The 21,090-nt window shown below is 41.8% G+C and overlaps 1 protein-coding gene across 1 annotated transcript in view; it reads right to left on the reverse strand.

Annotated features, from left to right (window-relative positions):
* The window catches only part of LOC309411587 (myosin heavy chain, skeletal muscle, adult-like), a gene marked incomplete at both ends in the record, with an annotated part of 35,802 nt that overhangs the window by 3,952 nt on the left and 10,760 nt on the right, over positions 1-21,090 (reverse strand). The window contains 18 exons of the mRNA XM_082008259.1: positions 724-849; positions 934-1,137; positions 1,224-1,532; positions 3,122-3,246; positions 4,043-4,208; positions 5,108-5,291; positions 5,807-6,003; positions 6,708-6,826; positions 7,233-7,359; positions 7,453-7,842; positions 8,626-8,716; positions 8,803-8,948; positions 9,616-9,792; positions 11,446-11,688; positions 14,739-14,994; positions 16,296-16,432; positions 17,300-17,423; positions 18,870-18,987. Coding sequence (XP_081864385.1) covers positions 724-849; positions 934-1,137; positions 1,224-1,532; positions 3,122-3,246; positions 4,043-4,208; positions 5,108-5,291; positions 5,807-6,003; positions 6,708-6,826; positions 7,233-7,359; positions 7,453-7,842; positions 8,626-8,716; positions 8,803-8,948; positions 9,616-9,792; positions 11,446-11,688; positions 14,739-14,994; positions 16,296-16,432; positions 17,300-17,423; positions 18,870-18,987 — 3,239 coding nt within the window. The remainder of the gene's footprint in view (positions 1-723; positions 850-933; positions 1,138-1,223; positions 1,533-3,121; positions 3,247-4,042; positions 4,209-5,107; positions 5,292-5,806; positions 6,004-6,707; positions 6,827-7,232; positions 7,360-7,452; positions 7,843-8,625; positions 8,717-8,802; positions 8,949-9,615; positions 9,793-11,445; positions 11,689-14,738; positions 14,995-16,295; positions 16,433-17,299; positions 17,424-18,869; positions 18,988-21,090) is intronic.

Below are 21,090 nucleotides of genomic sequence, written 5' to 3' on the forward strand. Positions count from 1 at the left end.
TCTCGAACCACAATGAAAAGCTTGTGCCTGCTGAGATCTTGGGAAGCCGGGATAGATAGCTGTCACCAACGTGACGGGGCAGGGCGGGCAGAGGGGAACAGGCAGCACAGCTGCCGGCAGGCAACCAGAGCTGGACAAAGCACTGCAGGCCCGGTGCACCGTGACTTGATGCAATAGTTTAACCATTTTCTGTTTCATTTTTGTATACCTTCCCTAGACAGACCCAAGATCTGTTTTTTCTGATGCTGTGGAACTGTAGCCTTGTTTAAACAAAACATTTCTATTCTCTCTTTTTATTTCTTACATACCTAGCATTTGTACAGAAGCATGTATTTTAGTCTTAATTTCTGTGCTGTGTCTAAACAGGACTTCATTCAGACTCGACTTTTCCTATTACAGCTTTGCCACCATCTGTTCTATCCTGTCTATTACATTTATCCTGGAAACAAAAGTGAATGTGGGTATGGGGAGGGGGAGACAGGATGCCTCTTCAACACAGACTGCTGGCAGAACATGAGTAGAGGACCTAGACTGAAGGGGTCTTCCACGGCAAGCAGTAGGGCAGAGGGTGTGTGAGGCCCATGTGGGAGGGATTGTGTGTCACCAATATTTTCTGTTCCTGTGTTGAAGAATTGGTTCTCCTCCACCTGATTGCTGCCTTTCTAAAGTGTAAAAGTGACAGCAGTAGTATAAAATGGAAGAGAGGCAAGCAAGAGGACTCACATCTGTGATTGCTTTCTTTGCTTTTTCCTCTGCATTTCTGGCTTCCTGAATGCTGTCTTCAACTTCATTCTGTAAATGAGTAATGTCCACTTCCAGTCTCTTCTTGGTGTTGAGGAGGCTTGTGTTCTGTTGGGACAGTCCAAAGACAGGTCATTCCCACCTTGTTTCATGCCACTCCCACATGGCTGTTGTAAAGGAGATACCAAATACCTGTGAGTGGAGAAGCTGCACTCGCTCACTGGCATCTGTCAGCTCCTGCTCAGAAACTTTCCGTGCTCGCTCTGTCTGCTCCATAGCAGCTCGCATCTCCTCCATTTCTGTTGTCATCAGGTTGTTCCTACGCTCTACCATAGCAAGCTGCTCCTTCAGGTCATCATTCTCTCTCAAAGCGTCATCTAAATGGAGCTGGGAATCCTTTGAAGGTGAAAGTGCCATGAGGCTCAGAGGCAAGCAGAGTGAATAGCAAAGACTTGTAGGACAGTAGCCCTTATGGTTCCTACCTTGAGTTGCCCTTGCAGAGATTTGAGGTGCTTCTGTGTCTCTGCTACCTGACAGTTGGCATGGCTCAGCTGTATTTCCATGTCATTCAGATCTCCCTCCATCTTCTTTTTCAGCCTCAAAGCATCATTTCTGCTTCTGATCTCAGCATCCAGCGTGGTCTGCATAGACTCTAATATCCTCTGGTGATTCCTCTTCAGCTGTTGAATTTCCTCATCTTTCTCCGCACTCCTCCTATCAACATCTGACTTCACCTGGTTCAGCTCCAGCTGAACACGTAAGATTTTTCCCTCTTCATGTTCTAAAGAGCCCTAGCAGGGTTGAAATAATATGATTTGTCTCTGTAGTGTCCATTACTGGGAAATACCCATGCAGAATTTTGACAGTTTGCAGCCAGTAACACAGATAAACTTGCCTAAACTGTGGACCTTTAGAAAAGGCCTAGCACTGAAAAAGCTGACTGCTATTCCCATACACAAGAGTCATTATACCTCAACTGGATATTAATAATTTAGGAACAAGACTCCTTAGAAAAATGCTTCCAATACCACAAGGTATTGGGCACTGAGGGCTATGTTGACATTGCAGAGATAATAAAACATGTGAAAACATAAAATAGGACAGCCAAGCCTCATGCTCAGAAGAAATTTCCCTTCTCTTGCATCTCCATGCTGAATTCTGCTTAGGGGCCCTGCACTTAGTTCCACCCCAGTGACTGTGTGGGCATGTTTCCCTTTCATACAGCCTTTTCCCTCTGATACTCCAATCCGAAATCTCAGAAAAGAGATATTTCAGATTTCTAGGAGTGAAAAGCTCGAGTCTCAGTCTTTACAACTGGTGGACAGAAATAAGTGCATCCAGAGAATGAAACAGTTGATGTAGCTGTGGCATCCCTTTTAGGAACAGACCCTCCAGAGATGCCTGTTTCTCCTTTTTGATTCTAGAATGAGCCTATGGTGACTAATTCAGAATTAGACTGATGATATTTAGATGCATAAATTAGAGCAGATGGATTTGCATGGCCACTATAACTCTTGCTCATACTGCCCACCAATCTAGTGAGATCTAAAGATTAGAGGTGTGTCAGTTGTTTTTTTACTTCTTTTTCTACCTAAGCGGAATTACAGAGAAACTAAGGTGAGGCTTTTCTTCTTGGTGGCGGACAGCAAAAAGACAAAAGACAACAGTCAAAAGTTGAGAAAAGCATATAAGGATAAAAATGTTTTCTCATGAGAATGATGCCACACTGGAAAAGGTTGGCCAACAATACTGTGAAATCTCCATCCTTGGAAATTATAAAGACTGATTAAACAAGGCTTTAAGCAGCCTAACATAACTTTGAAATTAGCCCTGCTTTGAGCAGGAGGTTGGACTAAAGATGTCCAGAGATCCTTTCCAACCAAAGTTAATTCTCCAGCTCTGTGTTTGAGCTCTGCCCTAGGTTTACCATGAGCAGCTCCATGAAATGCTTCCAAAGACATTTTGTGGAGAATCAGATACAGTCATACAGAAGTAATAAAACTTTTCCAAGAAACAGTCAGGATAGGTAGAGAACAAAAGGTAGAACCCAGACAAGAGGGAACTGAAGGAGCTGCAATCTATCATGGATTGGGAAAAAAGTAAGATCTAAAGTTATGAAGAGCTGAGGAATAGCCAAAGACAGTAAGGAAGACTGAGAAATCATGGAATTGTGGGACCTGGTATGCAACCTGTGTCAGCAAAGCATGTCAGTGTACCAGTGGCACCTCCAAGATTCAGCTGATCCCCAGCAACTTCTCCATGTTCATCAGAACTCATGTTATATGAACTGACTCCTCTTTGAATGTCTTACTGACATGTCTCTGAATTTTCTCTATTCATCATCTCTCTAAAAACAAACCCCCTTACTGAGTACACTTGCCTCTGCTTCTTCTAATGCTGCTTGAAGGTCGCACTTTTCTTGCTCAATTTGCTTCTTTGCTTTCTCCAGTCCATGATTAGCTTTTCCAGATTCAGCAATCTGTTCAGTCAGATCAGAAATTTCCTCTGCAACACAGAAAATGCACAGTCAACTCATCTCAGATAATGTTGTCAATGGCACCTGCAATTGTTGTTTGTCAATGGGGGTGACAGAAGAGATAATGATTTAATTGTGATGTAGCAGTGAGGAGAAATAGGTCTTGTCTTGTGTGCAATTGTTATTTTTGATTACCTGCTATTTCCAGTTCAGTGTGCAATTTGCAAATGAGAGGGACCAACTGGAGTGAGCTCAGAGACTAACGTCAACTTCCTCTGGATAGTGAAATTACATCTGCAGAGACAGTCCTGTTTGATTGCTCTCTTTATCCTCATATACTCCCCAGGGATCACTCAAGTCACAAAAAGGAACTGAGTTGTGTTTCCTTTATTCAGTTGGTGTGCTTATTAAATGATAATCCATTGTGCTACACCTGCGTGGTCCTCCAATAATCAGGAGATAGACAACAGCCCTCCAGATTTTTTCTAATGGCAGTGACTGAAATAATCTGAAAAAGAATTAGTATCTAGTTTCATTGTCATTTCTGTCCATTCAGTTAGTTTGGTCCCTGTCCCTGAATGGAATTATGACGGTGTGAAGGAGGGGGAATACCACGAGGAAGTAGGATGCTGTAATGAGCTGTAGACATGTGCTTACGGGTGACTTTATGATCAGCTGAACAGGAAAGAAAGTCACCTAACCTGAGCTTTGTGGGAAAATAATAAAGAACAAAACCCTGGGAAGAGGTAGAGCTCTGGTAGCCCAGAAACATGGAAGCCTCTTAGGACTCATGGTGTATCTCAGCTGATAGAGATCTGAACTTACGCTGGAGGTTCTTGTTCTCCCGTCTGACAGTCTCAGCCTGGTCAAGCATTTCTTCATAGGCATTCTTCATCCGGAAGATCTCAGTGCTAAGAGAGCGAGACTCCTTCTGGGCACCCTCCAGCTCAGCCTGACTCTCCTGGTACTTCTGCTTCCATTCAACCAGGACCTGGAGTGACAGGAGCATCAGAATGACCCATTCTGCAACACTCCTGTCTCTGCATGTTGACAGAACAAGAACCCAAAAGGCATGGCCTGTCTTACAGTCTTTTGCATTGGACTATTCTCTGCCTGTGACAATCAACTCACTGTGATACATACTCTGGCTGTTTCAGTGGAAGCTACTTAAATGATCCTCTTCAGCCAGCACTAGTGCATACCTCAAGCTCTCAGGCAGGAGTTTGGTTTGACATCAGCCTGGACACAATGTGGTTAGTCTGAATGAGGCTATGTGAGCCTTTTTATTATTGCAGGAGCCAGTGGTCTTGCACTCAGCCCACTGAGAAAGGTCATGTTCTACCGATTGTCTCCTGAGTTTTGATACCACAGCCCTGCGGGACATCTTTTTTAGCACATTCACCTAATTCACTCACACAAGGCTGGGCCAAGGCACAGGGCTGTGCAACATCACTTGGTCAGTGTTAATTCTTTTAAATGTTATTGAAAGCAGTGAAGGCTGAAACTGTGTGAAGGAGTCTGAGGCTCTGCCTAACCCAAATACAAGGCTGGCAGGCTAGCACCAGATGGAAGCCAGGGCTTGTTAGCTTGTGTGTGAATACTTGCTCAGTCTGCTTGATCAAAGACTAGACATAGATCTCCCTTGCGAAGACTTCATGCTTTTTAAAACTATCAAAAAGCTACTTTATTGTTTTCTGTGGTCATCTGGGGTTACTCACACTGTGACATTATTGTTACTGTATGTTCCGATACGTGCTCCTTACCATAGCTTTGCTTTGGATAAAATGTAATTTATCTTACTGTGAGTGCAGAACTCTCATAATTTCAGAGTTTGGCCTGGCTTATCAAACGTCTAACGATGTTCAAATCTGTCAGGCTCTTTGAATGAACCTTGTCAAAATTCCTCTGCTTTTTATCAAATGCTGCGCAGGCTGCGTTTGACCTCTCCAGATCAATCATGAGGTCATCCACTTCCCCCTGCAGCCTCTGCTTTGTCTTCTCCAGTGAAGCACATTTTGAGTTGACAGCCTCAATCTGCTCCTCTGACTCCTGCAGGCGCTGAGCAAGCTTCTTTCTGTAGGATGAGACAATCAGTGCTGAGAGAAGGAATATTCTGGTGTTCTCAGAAAAAGGACAGGAATGGAGTTTGGCATGGGAGAAATGGGCACAGAGAGCAACACAGAAAGCTGTGATGGTGTGACCAGAGAGCATCAATAGGAACCCTGGATGACAGCGTGCTGGAGTGGTGCATAGGCTAGGAGAGTACTTACCCAAGGGGTTGACTATACCAATGTGGTGAGGAAACAGAATCCCACTTTCAATACTGACAGTGTAAAGAATGTGATTTTTCAACTACTCTGATTAACTCCATAGTCAATGTACTGGAATTCTCCTTTCTGTAGACACTCCCGAGCCTCTACTCCTTCTCCTTGTTTAAACCTCTCCTCACTCCCCTTTTCAATCCCAACACATTACAAAACATGCTGCTCTGCATATTCCCACTACAAGCATATTCTGGTTTCCTCCACTTCCTTCTCACATTTATACTTAAATATCCTTCTATTTGCTCCAGACCATCGCTCTACGTACTTGGCATCCTCCAGCTCCTCCGTGCGCTGAATAGCGTCCGTCTCGTATTTGGTTCTCCATTGGGCCACTTCGCTGTTGGCCTTGGACAGGGCACGCTGCAGCTCCCCCTTGGCTTCCTGCTCCTCCTCGTATTGTTCCCGGAGCAAGTCGCAGTCATGGCGAGCAGACTGCAAGGCGTGGGCCAGGGCGTTCTTGGCCTAGGTAGTTAAAATTACATAAATCATCAAAACATTGATTTGTGACTGGATTTTTTTACTGTATTTTGATAAAAACTCCACATATCACTGCCCATGTGCAACACTTGCTAGAGTAACAGAAGGAGCAAAGTGAATAACATGAGGGGTTCTGTGTTTCAGACTTGTTAAACAAGATCAGGCGCTTGTCCATCTTCTCTGGGATACTGCCTCTCAAACACATCTGCACCAAGTGCTTCAGCCAAAGACACAAGAAATCCAGCAACAGACAAGGTGGGAATTATCTCTCAGGAAGTTTCCCATAAGCTTTTCAGGTAGAGTTTGGTGTTTATCTGAAGGTGGAAGAAACTTTAAACTGTTTTGTCATATCTAACCCTGGGTACGCCTGCACTCCTGCTCGATTTCCTTTTTTTTGGCTGCTGCTGTTTTCTTTGCCTCAGGGATTTCCTGTAGCAGTAAGGTATGCACACAGAGCTATTTTCATTCACTTCTCTCATGTTTTTGAACTTCAGAAAGCACGATGAGAAGGACTTAAATTGTCTTCCTTATTTCATTTCTAATGTCTTTTCTCTGTGTTATACTCCAAGGCAAAGTTCAAACGTTTCAGTGTTCTCATGACTCCAGCTTTCTCTGAGGAGAAATCTCATTCATTGTTTTAGCTCACTGATTTGTTTTACAATTTGTTCGTCCAAATTAAAACAAGTCACCTTATTTTCTTCCTCTAGTTGCCTTTTCAGCTCTTCAGTCTGCTGAGTGAAAGCATGTTTGCCTCGAGTCAACTGAGAAATCAAGGACTCCTTCTCCTCCAGTTGCCGAGTAAGTTCACCTAACAAGAAAACATTTATTATTTTAGACAGGGGTATGAGGCATAAACCATAGGAATGAGAAGAGCTAGCCATATGGAAAGTGATTACAAGATACAGTGTGGTAAAATTGAGAGTAGCAATTTCATTCCCACCAGTAGGAAAAAGCTATCAAAGAGAAATGTGCTGGCATCAAAGGAAAGGAGATGAACTGACCACAAACTCACACATTCATTTTGATTGACAGTGTTTCTTCTGGCTTGGTTTTATGTTTCCTTGGGGGAGTTTCTATGCCTGCCAACAGGAGGAAATTCTACAAGTCTGAGTGTTGTTCAGACCAGTGGTGAATATATCACAAAATACACAGACATTCAGACAGCATATTTAAGTACTTGGCACAGGACTATTACATTTCATCTAGGGACACACCATTCTCAGCCTGTAGACGTGTTTTCTGCGTGTTCAGATCATTAATTAGTCGCATATGTTCATCATCTTTTGTTCTGACTTCACTGAACTGGTCTTCCAGAGCTCGGCACATCTTTTCTAGATTGCTCTGTTAAGAGATAGAAAGCATATCCTTCAGCTCATCTAATCGTTCTAGAAGAACAATGGTATTGATGAGAAATGTTTCTTCCTGTACAGCAACCTTGGCTTTGGAGACAGACTCCATGTTACCGGCCAAGTCATCAATCTCCATCTTCAGCTCACTCTTCTCCTTCTCCAGCTTCTGCTTCACTCGCTGCAGGTTGTCGATCTGCTCCCCAAGCTCAGCTGTGCTGTCCGCATGCTTCTTCCGCAGGGCGGCAGCCGTGGCTTCGTGCTGCAGCGTGGCCTCTTCGAGGTCGCGACGCATCTTCTGAAATTCTGCCTCACGCTTCTTGTTCATCTCAATCTGAGCCGCGGTAGCCCCTCCGGCTTCCTCCAGGCGCTCGCTGATCTCCTCTAGCTCCCTCGAGAGGTCAACTCGCTGCTTTTCAGTCTTTGCACGGATTGCACGTTCAGCCTCAATTTCTTCCTCCAATTCCTCTATTCGAGCCTGTGAAAGTTAATTGGTTAAATGAGGACTTCTGAATAGATAGATTTGAAATTGTCATTAAGGAATAAAGGGCAAACATTCACATCCATTTATATCAGCATAGAGAGTGAAGCACTACTAGAAATTTCACTGAATTTTGTCCTAGGACATGCAAGATTCAGTTTTGGAACAACAGTGAATGTAAAATCTGGTATTTCATTTTTTGCTATAGCTCGGAATGGATTTGTTATGTTATGAAGGATCTAGTATTGCACTTGAAGAAACAGAGGATGTATCACTGGAAAATGTCAAGAAATGGGAATTTCTTAGAAATTTCCCAAAGATCTGGCCAAAACAAAGCAGTTGTCCTCTCTCCATCAGCAAACAAGATGGAAGGAACCTTGAGATGAGCAACCATGGGATAACAGCGTTGAAGAGAACTGCCTTCCTGGCTCTGCATTTAGCAGGTGATCTGTCCTGATCATGACAGATTATGTCACATTTTATTGTTTTCTTAGGAAAATATTTCATAGTGGCTTCACTATTGTTATAACTCAGTATCTGTTCCATTTTCAAAGCCTGCCACAAGTTTCGCTTAAGAAATTTTTTACATATTTACGTAGGAATAGGGGCCAGAGCTTTTGTAAAAGTACCCTGAGATGAGAGCAGCACCCAGAGTCCATGTTAATTGCTTTATTCATGTGTAGGAATATATTTTTGTAGAAGAGTCTAAGAATAAATATCAATTAATTCTAAGAAACTTGTGCTCCACTACTAAAAATATCAGTCACTCTTAGACTTTACCTGAAGCTCCTTAATTTTCTTTTGTAGCTGAGAACTTTGAGCCTGCTCATCTTCAATTTTACTTTGCAACTGGATAATTTCAAAATCCTTTCTGTTAAAGAGCAAGAATGCAAATTCAATACGGTTAAGATGAAATCTCTATTGTACAATTCAGAGCATAAAAAGTCAGTGCAATACTTTTTTAGCCTGTCATCCATCTGTTGTTTATCATTTTCCAGATCCATGATGAAATCCTGAGACATTTTCAGATCTCCCTCCAGTTTTCTCTTTGCTCTCTCAAGGTCCATTCGCAATTTCTTCTCTTGTTCCAGAGATCCTTCAAGCTAAAACACATAAAACATACTCTGAAACACACAAATTATACTTCGAAAGTAACTATTCTTGATTTAAAAACCTAACTAGAGTTGGAAATTGATGAATAGAGAAAGCAATCTGATCCTGTATATACTTCTCATCTCCACCTGTGCTACACTCTTACAGGAAGATCAGAGCTGCCATTATGATTTGCTTTCAAATATTAAGCTGTCGATAGCTTGGCTGTGCACAGTTGAAATGTAAGTTTTTGAAAAATAAAGAAATTAAAATTTTCCAGTGGCTGCAGTTCCTAGCATATAGACTGCTAAATATGGATGAATTCCTAGTGTTCATAACTTCCTGGAATATATCCACACTGCACAGTAAGAGACCACAAATAACTCTGCAGCAAACTCAAACTGCCACAGTTATACTGCTCCAGCTAATTGGTTAAAACAGGGCACAGAAGTCTACAGTGCTGAAATACCCAGTGATGAACATAGTTTAAATAGGCAGGGAGAGATGAAAGATGGACTGGATTCCACAGTACCCTGTCAACTGGCCATGATTTATTAGCTGAAATTATTAGACCTGGCTTGGCTGCTTTAGGTGATGCTTATACTCCCAACTACAGATTTCTAGTCTCTTCCAACTTGTCAGAGCATCCACATGAACAACGCAAAAACTTCTTCTTACATCATCTACTTGCTGCTCCAGTTTGGTCTTGGTTTTGGTGAGTGTGCTGACTTTGTCTTCCTCAACTTGCAAGTCATCCAGTGTCTGCTGGTGGGCTTCCTGGAGGGCCTTTTTCTCCTTAGTGAGTTTAGAAATATTTTCATCCAGAGCTGCCATCTCTTCAGTAAGGTTCTTAACCTGTTAGACAGCCAGCATCCATACTATGAGGGGGTGCCTTGAGAAATGACAAACTGAGAACACAGTGAGTGCACCCTTGCAAAATCTTGCATGGATGTAATCAAAATGCTCTCCACAGGTCTATAGTGTTCATGATGAGGGTAGCAAGAAGTGTCATGTCTGACGGTCACACCTCTCTAGTCCTGCAATGGTAGGAATTCTTGCTTTAGTTGTTTTTGACTACCAGCCCTATCCTGCTGAATTCTATAGTGGAACATGTGCTAGATCTTCACTTGCCTCTGCAAGCTTTTCCCAGTGGGATTTACAAAAGGCCTCTCTTGCTCAAAAAATGTATCTCCTGCATGTGATATATTTTCTAGGCAAACAGCTGCAAATTCTCAGCAAGTGAGGTTCTTTAAAAAGATCAAGTGCCAAGATCAAGTGCCAAAGGTCAAGTGCCAAAAGATCAAGTGCCAAGCATAGCCAAAGATATGTTAAGTTTTCCATAAAAGTGAAAGGAACACGATAACATGACAAAGGACCTTATGCCCTTGGAACAGGTGATCAGAATTTAGGTTCGGAGCTTCTAGCTGGGCTGCTGGTCATACCACCTCTACTAGCTTCATCTTGGAAACTTATTCCTTGTACTTCAATGGAGCGTTGCACATCAGCTGCCTTATCTCAAACATATCAGGCATTGTGCATTAGCCTGCCTGACTGTTGCTTCCCATTTGTCTCATTCAGATGGGAAAGCCTGACAATAGGGAAAAGGAAAGTCCACTCTGCTAAGTGCTTTAGCTATAGAGCCCTGATGTCTGATAAGATAATCCCTCATCCTCTCATCCTAATACCCAGCACCAGCTAGATTTCCGCTAAGCTTCAGTATAGAAATGTCCAACACACCTGAAATTGCAAACTTAGGATCCGGTATTGTTCTCAGTGATGGCAGCGAAGGGAACCTGAAGGTTGTAATTACATCTCTGCTAGTATTGTTTCCACAGCAGGACTGAACACTGTTACCACAGACGTGGCTTTTGAATTCTAACATATATATATTTCAATTCTATCTCTTCACATTGATTGCTAAGATATATGTGAAGAGACCTGTGCTTTTACTGGGAGATAAATGAGTTAATGACCACCTGATATAGACTCTCCTTGCTACAATGACAGTCTGAACCTTACAATTCTGTCAGGAATATCTCTCATCATATCATCAAGTCAATGGAATGAAAGGATGTCCATCCTAGCTGAGACCTGGGCTTCTTAAATATAAAAGAATTATAAGAAAACATTTGACATCTTCAAAATCAGTTTTCCTCAATGCATGTGAGAAAAGACCAGCATAACTGTTCTGTGCTGCACTACTCAAGCATACTAGTCCTCCATTATCCACAGGAGACACAAATATACTGGTTCCTTACGGTTCCAAATAGCTAAATATGGAAACTCTCTGTCAAGTACCATAACAAGCTCTTAACTCTTTTTAACTGTCACAGAAAATATATTTTTCCTAAGATGAAGTTATAACAAAAAATTGTCACAGGTGATTATGTGCAATACATCTCTCCTATGCCTTGGGCAAGTATCACTTCCATTCAGAGCACTTAGGAATGACCAAACTTTCTACAAAACTGAAAAATGTCTGGGAAAACTGTCTGATTCCTCTGTTACCTTATTCTCTGTTGCATGCTTCTCCTTTTCCACTTTGGCCAGAGTCAGTTCAAGATCATCAATATCTTTCTTCAGCTCAGAGCACTCGTCTTCAAGTTTCCTCTTCTTTGCTGTCAGTTCAGCATTCATCTCCTCTTCATCCTCCATTCTTTCACTTAGTTCTTTAATTTTACTTTCTAGTTGAATTTTACTTTTGATGAGTCCTTCACATCTCTCTTCAGCATCAGCTAGATTTTCACTCTCCTGTCAGAACATGTTGAAGGCATGTTATATTTATTATAAAAATGAGAAAAGGCACCATACGTTGTTCAAGCACCATCTCCAGGAAATTGATTACACAACTGAGGGCAGAATTTCCTGTGCAAATCACAGTAATACATACAATTCAATCATGAGGAAATTGTCCTGCTCAATCATGGCTAGGAAAGTGGACCATAATCCCATGGTAGAAACACCTCCTTTCAGCTGTTCAGATGGTTTGACTACAATACCATGCAACAGACTCAAAGGGTTCAGTCATAACAAGGAGCCTGCAAGGAATCAATGAGATAAAGAGGTGGGTAGGAAACTGGATTTCATGGAAGCATGAAAGCATGGTGGATTATTTTATCTTCAGTAAGGTCCTCCAACTTTAATGACATAGGTCAGACTGTCTGTCCCCAAACTTTTTCTCCCACTTTATTCACATGAGGCTAACTTTGCTCCCATCATTCTCTAACCTGTCTCTCAGCCAAGACAGCGTCAAGCTTGACCTAAATGGTAGCCTGCAACTTTTACTATAATGAACATTTTGAGACACATGATTAAGAGATAAAATTTTGTCTAAATTAATGATATGAGGTATTCTAGACAGAATACCAGAAGAAGTGTCTGTTACCTCCCAGAATAGTTATGGCTGAAAGCCATCACTGCAGTAACAGAAGATGGTATGTTTAATTCTCTCTCAGACTCTGAATGAAACCCATAGTGCACTGAAAGCCATGGCTACTGAGTGTGCATCTTCTGAGCACAAACTTGGAGAAGATGGTGCTTGAGGAATCTTTCAAGCAGGGTTGATAGAAATTCCCCCAGAAAAATGAGACTTAGCAAGAATACAGGAAGGACTCTTCCAGTACTGAAACAATGAGAAACTGGGAGTCAAGAAAGAGTCAGACAACACACTTGAACGGCAATGACCGTACATTAGGAGTTCTTTTATGTTCCAAAATCTAAAATCTGAGTGCTTTGAAAGGCATCCTAACCTCAAAGTTAGTTAACCTAGTTAAACCTCACAGGGAGATGATTCAAGATAGCCAGCATGGCTTCACCAAGGGCAAGTCCTGCCTGACCAACCTAGTGGCCTTCTATGGTGGAGTGACCACATCAGTGGACAAGGGAGGAGCTATGGATGTCATCTATCTGGACTTCTGGCCTTAGCCTTTGACATAACATCTCCCACAACAGCCTTCTCTCTAAATTGGAGAGATTAGATTTGATACGTGGACTGTTGGGTGGATGACGAATTGGTTGGATGGTTGCACCCAAAGGGTAGTGGTCAACGACTGAATGTACAGGGTCAATACTGGGACCAGTACTCTTTAATAACTTCATCAATGATATAGACAGTGGGATTGAGTGCACCTTCAGCAAGTTTGCAGATGACACCAAGCTGAGTGGTGCTGTTGACACGCCTAAGAGACAGGATACCATCCAGAGGGACCTGGACAATCTCAAGGAATGGGCCCATGTGAATCTCATGAGGTTCAACAAGGCCAAGTGCAGGGTGCTGCCCCTGGATCAGGCCAACCCCCAGTATCAGTACAGGCTGAGGGATGCAGGGGTTGAAAGCAGCCCTGCCGAGAAGGACTTGGGGGTACTGGTGGAGGAAAAGCTGGATGTGAGCCGGCAACATGCTCGCAGCCCAGAAGGCCAACCATATCCTGGGCCACATCCAAAGAAGCATGGCCAGCAGGTCGAGGGAAGTGATTCTCCCCCAATACTCTGCTCTGGTGAGACCCCACCTGGAACACTGCATCCAGCTCTGGAGCCCTCAGGAAAGACATGGACCTGTTGGAGCGGGGCCAGAGGGGGCCACAAAAATGATCAGAGGGTTGGAACATCTCTCCTGTGAGGACAGGATGAAAGAGTTGGGGTTGTTCAGCCTGGAGAAGAGAAGGCTCTGGGCAGAACTTACTGCAGACTTCCAGTACTTAAAGGGGGCCTATAAGAAAGATGGGGACAGACTTTTTAGCCGAGCCTGTAGTGATAGGACAAGGGCTGATGGTTTTACACTAAAAGGGGGTAGATTTAGGCTAGATATAAGGAAGAAATTTTTGACAATGAGGGTGGTGAAACCCTGGCCCAGGTTGCCCAGGGAGGTGATAGAGGTCCCATCCCTGGAGACATTCCAGGTCAGGTTGGACGGGGCTCTGAGAAACCTGATCTAGTGGAAGATGTCCCTGCTCATCGCAGGTGGGTTGGACTAGATGGCCTTAAAAGGTCCCTTCCAACCCAAAGATTCTATGATTCTTGGGTTTTTTTTCCTTACCATCCATGAAGGGTTTAAAGCAAAGACCCAGATTCTTGTGAACTAGGTGTGTTCTGGAGAACAGAACAGCAAGTACCAAGAAGGGTACAAAGAAAAAACTGGGTGAGGTTAAGTTGAAGTTCTGAAGAAGAATTCAGGTAATGAATCTGATCTTTGACATGCACAATTACAGCCTCGGGACTTGAAACAATACAGGGCTCTTGTCAAAACACAACTGGTTCGATAGCACATGGAAACAAGTGACAGGTCGACTTACACCAGGCTGGCCTTGGCCATGTAGTATCTTACTACCTGACAGTGTTCCTGTCTTGTGCAATTTCAGTCTCTGCTCAGCAGTATTCTAGAGAAAAGCATTAGTCTTTGTTCCGTAGTTTCAGTCTTTGACAGAAAAGCATCCCTGCCCTGGCTCCATATTATAATGGTCAGCAGATGCGGGAACAGCCTGTATTTCATCCAAAATCAGATACCATTGTTAGGAGCACATTGTATACACTGTGGAACATCTGATTCTTCCACTGGTGATTGCTTAATAGTGAAGTGGGTTTACATAGGAGCCCAGTCAGAATTTCCTGTATTCCTACTGGTGGCAATGTTTTATATGTGCTTTGTACTCACTTTGCTTGGGTGTAAATGACAAGACCAGATAAAAAGCAGTGGAGAATCTAGCCCTGTTACATGTCTGTTTATAAAGGACAATGGAAAAGAGAAGGGAAAGAGCAGCACAATAAGAGGAAGTGGGGTGAATCTGAAAATGGAGGTTACTCACAGATTGAACCTGAAGCTGCAGGTCATTTTTCTCTTGCAACAGGGTCACCATTTTCTCCTCCAGCTCTTTTCTTTTTCCCTCAGACTTTGCAAGTTCTTCCTTGGTTTTCTCAAACTCCTCCTTCATGTTGGCTATCTCCTTCTCAGATTCTGCACTCTTCAGCAAGGGCTTCATCTTGAAGTACAGCTTCATCCAGGGCCAGTGCTTGACATTCATGAATGCTCTAATATTGTATTGGATGATATAAATGGATTCTCTGAAAACACAGTTTATGAGGCTGGTGAGATTTGGGTTGGAAACAGACTCTGATTATTGGCCATATAGCATCAGCATTTTCCTCAAGGAACTTTTTTGTGGGACTTTTCTTCCTCACCTTCCTTGCTTTTATTAAAGAGTCATTTCTAGGCCCTTGATTGCAGAATGGCTGGTTCAGTAGCATGAACAATAACTATGTCTGGATATAAGAGGGACAAATACTCCAAAACAGAAAAACTTCTCTGGCATGTTGCCTGGTAATCTCTGAGACTTTCCTCAGTCTCAAAAAAGTGCAGGTGCTCAGGTGAATACCAGAGAGAAAACATCCTTGAAGTACTGCTGCTGAGATTACATAACTGGGAGTTACTGTCAATTGTGGAAACAGCAGCTTGATGTTTTTTGGTCACTCAAAGTAGCAAATACTATATTAGAAACTATTAAGACAGAAACTGAAAACAAAAATTAAGTATTTTACGGTATTGAATAAAAAGGATGTTGTTGATGCCCATTGTTCAAGGGGAGATTAGATAATTCCTTGCAGAGAAATCCAGGAAGAGTTATGGAATTCTTAGAAACTGTCCCTGGCTCAGGAAGTCCCTGAGCTAAATATATACCACAGAGTATTACAAATAAAAGCAGTTGGTTGGCAGAGCATCCTATACATTTATGCAATCCTTGCTTCCCCAAAGCTTTCACTTGTCAACAACATTTGAGAAAGTTTGCTTGGCTCACTCAGTGCTGCCACTCTTAGACTCTAAATTTTGCATGAGTCATCCCATCTCAAAGGGAGAGACCTGAAATGGGAAGGGTATCTGGGATGGTTGAAAGTATGAAGAATCTTCTCTGTACAAGCTAGAATTGTTCATCTGAGATGATGGAGCCATGAAAGAAAATTAAAGAGAAGGAGATCAGAGAGTGATGTTATGCCATTCCTTACAAAACCAATGTGATCCAATGAAATTATCAGACAACATGTTCAAAACAGAGAAACCTTAGCACTTGTTCAGTTGGCTTTTTCCATCACAGGGTCCTTTAAAGTTTTAGAGTGGTAAGTGCGTTCTTGGAGAGAAGGTTCACTGTTAAATACTAAATGTCACAGTCCAGCTGCATGGTCCAATTGCTAAATAGCCATTGCCAGAATTTGGGAGGCTATAACAAGGAAACTATTAGTTTGTGCTTGCTCTGTTTCCCCTACTCTTTCTAAGGGTCTTTCCTGAGGACAGTTTTTTGCCTGAGACAGTATACTGCATTGCTTGACTTTTGGTCTGACACAATATCATTGTTAGTATTTTACTATATTACCTTCTTTCATTCATCTTTTTAAATTCAGTTCTCATGAAGTACCCTCTGCACATAGCTTGTGTATGAGTGATGAGGCTCACGAGCTTCTCATCTCTCATCTCTTCTAGGAGTCCCAGGAGTCCTGCCTTGAAGAACACCTAGAACATAAAAGAGGGTCAAATAGCTTGAGGCTTAGGCAGATACACAACCATTGGCATCTGATACAGGGTAGTATAAAGCAGTTTTGGAAAAATGCCTACAGAGTAAAGGTTTAACAGCTAGAGAAATGTTGTGTAAGTATTCATATCCTCAGTGTTCTTGTGATTCATGACAAGTCACTCTATGTATGATCTAATCCCATTATTGCAGTGTTATTTGATGCCTGCTCCAGCCTAAGTTTTGGAAGATCTAGTTCATCAGTAGTTATTAAAACAAAGAGCTAACTTTCAGCCTAGTACTTTAGTAGTAGTATGTTAGTAGTGTATACTATTATAACTCTTCACTGGTCTCTACCCTTCTATGTCAGGCTCAAGATTTGCTCTGTAAACTGGCTTAAAGATAGCTTGAGAAACATACATGGTGCTGTCTGCTCAGTAATGTAGGCAATTGTTTTTTTGTCCAGAGATAGTACTGCCTTAGTTGTGCTGATCAGAGAATCAATGCCCCACCTAATGCTACTTTGAATAAGGAAGGTAGACTTCTGTGTGCTTAAATCCCCTGAAAAGGCTGACTTTCCAAACTTGTCCGAGCCTGTCTAAATGCACTGATATAAATGAGTTCAACTGACACAGGAAGGGGGGGTCACTAGTTCTAGTTGGAGCCATGCTAGGTCATTCTTGTAGTGTGGTGTTCCCAGGGCTGACAGTGCTACCCCTCACATATACTCCCTAAACCAGACAACTTTTCTGTACTCCTTCTTGCTAGTGGTGTATGTCATTTCTAATCATTCTGAAGGCTGATTTCATATGGAAGAAATACAAAATTGTTTGCCATTAATTATATGCACTCTTCCACAAGGACTTTACCTTGGTGTGGCCAAATCTGTATTGGTTGTGGTCAACATCAATGGAAGAAAGAAGCTTTTCTGAAGCCTTTTTGCTGTCAATGAATTGGCCTTCTGGAATGGCTGAGGCATTAAGAATCTTGTACCTGTGGTAAGACAGGTTGCAAGGATTGGTTGCAAACAGGGTGAAGAAAATAGGATCCATTGTCTGTTGTAAAATATATGGAAGCTGAGCTATCTGAAAGCAGCTGAATACGCCAACTGAAATCTAGTCAGTCTTGGCTGAACAGAATGTGGTGTCAAGGGGTCACATCTACTCTTCAGAGGAAGCTGTTGGCTGTGTAACAACACAGTATGTTGTTTCATACAAAAATAATGTGCATTCTTAAGAGTGTCTGCAGTCCAGGAATTAGGAAAAACAGGAGAACATGTCAACCTCTTCTCATCTTTCATTGATCAGAGGAATGCTACTCAAATTAAAGTTGAACATGAATTAAAACTACTAACAAAAATGAGCTATATTCCAACGGGAATACAGATCTTGCACAGCTCACAGTCTCTACAAGTTATACCACTGAATCCTTGAGTTTGGACTGAAAATGGCATGATATTATTCTGTAAATGCTTACAGCAGTCTTAGCATTTTACAAGGTAACAATGACTAAGGTAAGCCTGTGTCATGGACAGCACCACCTTATCTTTCTAAAGGGGTTTCTTCAGATACATCAATGAAGATGTGTGACTGTACACCGGAGCCCTTCTTGTTCTCAAGTCTACCTTGGAAGAGAATATGTAAAATCAAGACAGTGATAATGGTGCAGTGAATTTATTCTCTATTTTGGGTTTCCATTGTAGTTCCTCCTGAAATTCAGCACATTTCCTTTGAACTATAAAGCACTTTATGGGTCTGGACCATGGCCATTATGGATAGATTCCTTCACTTGTCACATCAAGTTATGATTTGACAACTGAGACCAGCTAATGCCTTACTGACCATCAGGTTGCAGGGCATTTTCAGAGAGGTCTTGGGTCCTTTTCACAGCAGTTCAGCATGGAAGATGCTACTGTTACATTTAATTGTAACAGCACCCAGTTCTGATTCAGCACTTTATAGCAACCGAGCTCACATGAACAGTTTAATTGTCTCCATTTTAAGGATGAGGAAAACAAGGCATAGGATGCAGACTAGTGACAGACTAGAGCACTAGCAAAGCCTTGGATTTTTGAATGCTTAGTCAGTTTACTGCAAGGAAGCTGCGCTGACTTGTTTTGCTTTTTGTATCTGTACTCTGGGACACTTACAAAGAGCAGTATATGCCACTTAATTACACTACAAGCATTTTGCATCTCTTTGAATCATTGGGAATTGATTACAGTTTAGCAATGATACTGGTTCTGATGAATAAAGAAATCTCTGGTCTGATCAAAGAGGGAAAGACTGGAGTGACCTAAGGCGATATTAATGACTGGGTTCCCTCAAATGCCACTAATCTAGTCTGATTCAGAAGGTGTCTCTCCATGATGTCACCAGACTTGTCACCTGAGGTTTATTGAAGCTTTATTTTAACAGACAGTAATAACTGAAGACCTACCGTTGCTTAAAGTCCGCATAAAGGATTCTGCTTGGAAACCCCTTCCTGCAAATCCGGATGCCTTCTAGAACCCCATTGCACCGCAGCTGATGCATCACCAAGTAATGATCCATTTCACCTTAAACAAAATACATCCATCATGACTCTCCTTTTCTTCCAAAGAATCTCCATATGTATTAGCATTCCTAATGACCACCTTTTTTTTGATAAAATTCAAGGAGTTCTTGATTAAAGATGCAGGAAGTGAAGACAGAACATGCCTTCAATTCATACAAGTTGCAGAGAGCTGCTTCAGTGAGCTGAGCTTTACTAAGAATGTTAGGGCTGGCAGTGCTTGTGAATCACCAATGCCCAAAACGCATAAGGCCACATTACTAAAAAATGGCAGAAGAGTGCTTTAGGAGACCAGCTGAAAAATCCTCAACAGCATCAGCATCCTCATTGGATGTAGGTAGAGGTGGTATAATGTAGAGTGCAGTACCGTCTAGACAATCAGCTCTTCATGTTATGTTAGATTTTACTTTGGATCTGCCATGCAAGAATTGACTATACTCAAATTTGATTAGATTTGACAACTAGATAGATTCCAACACAGGAGTGGGTAAGCAGCTTGCTTAAAGCTCTCAGTCTTCCTGTAGAGGGCAGTTGATTAAAATTGGAAGAATTATCTTTCTCCTCCTAAAATATCTATTGGATATAATAATCAACTGTATTTCTAAGTATTTCTATTCTGTAATAGAAATACTGTAACCGTATTTCTATTCCCAAGTATTATAAACAAAGTACAACTGGCAGAATAAAACCCTCATGGAATCACTGTGATGCAGAAATTTCCATCAGCTGCTAGAGACATTAATTAGTACATAACGGTCCACACCCTTAATTTTATCTTTTCAGTGTAATCGATAAAGGTGTACCCAAAGGAATTATTAGAAAAGTCAAGTATAAGCCACCTAAAACCAGCTAAAAATCAGAAGATGTCCACTTTCTCTTCCTTCACTTCACCATCCTTAATTTAGCTCACACAGTACTACTTTTTCTTAAATGGCAAAAGTCAAGATTCCCTCTGAGTCACCTCTGTCAAAACAATGAACTGAACATTAAAATGACAGCCGAATCTGGCAAAATCATTCATTCAAATATGGTTTTCTATTTTAGTAGGCTTCCTTGACTCTCCCCTTACTCCTCGACTGTCAAGACCCTGGTGGGATTCCTCTTTCTTCACTTTAGTATATGAAGTGTGGACATTTCCATTTGGGCTTCATTTATAGTCAGTGGAGCTGACTTTTAGGATGTGATTCATCTCATCCTAAGATAGATGTATAAAAGGGGCCAGATGAGTCACGCCTTAAAATGTCAGCTTCTCTCCACTGAATATAAAGTGAGTTTAGATGAATAGCTGAAATGTGAATGACATACAAATGTGTGCTGCTTAAATCCTGCTTGTGGTCTTCACGGTTATACAGAGAGACATAAACAAGAAAGGTAAGAAACGTTCTGAAATTGGTCTTTTGTTTCCTGAGCAGATTATACAGATGCTAAGCTCCTGTCTCCTGGTACTTCTGTTGTATCTGCTACATTCTACCACTACTTGCCTTATCATTCTTACCAGTATCAGACCTCATAACAATCAGACTCTTAAAACCCACACAGGCAAGTGTCTCCCCAGGTACTTTAATTTAATGGCCACATGAAAATACCCCCAAACTTGACTATTCTCAGAGACTAAACTCCTTGTGAGAGTTTAATATTTAATTAAATAAATTTTAAAAAAATAACTTTATATCAAAATGCTTTCCAACTGCTAGCAGCACACAGCAGCTTGTACACAGAATTCTACAAACTATATATGATTTCTTTGACAGTCCTTCAGCTCAGAGAATCAGATCCTAACACTGAATATTTACAAACTGGTAAGTGGTCTTGGGCTGAACTTTAAGGACACAGGGGTTTGTTAGGGATTTGCTAATGCTGTTACCCCCAACAGACAATTTCATCAGCTGTAATCAATCCTATCTTTATAATCTTCAGCTCTGTACATACATCAAGCAAAGATGGGTAAATTCTGTGGACCGTGTAATGCTCAAAATTTTACAGTCACGATAAGCAATACAAAGTTTATGTGGGCACAGTCCGGCAGGCCAACCCCCACAAGAACTTCACATGCAAAGGGAGATGTTCTGGAAGAAGTTGGCATGGAAGATAAGCAGGCCAAGTCCCA

This window comes from Phaethon aethereus (genome assembly GCF_964289735.1).
Source record: "Phaethon aethereus genome assembly, chromosome: 18".
Taxonomy (NCBI): domain Eukaryota; kingdom Metazoa; phylum Chordata; class Aves; order Phaethontiformes; family Phaethontidae; genus Phaethon; species Phaethon aethereus.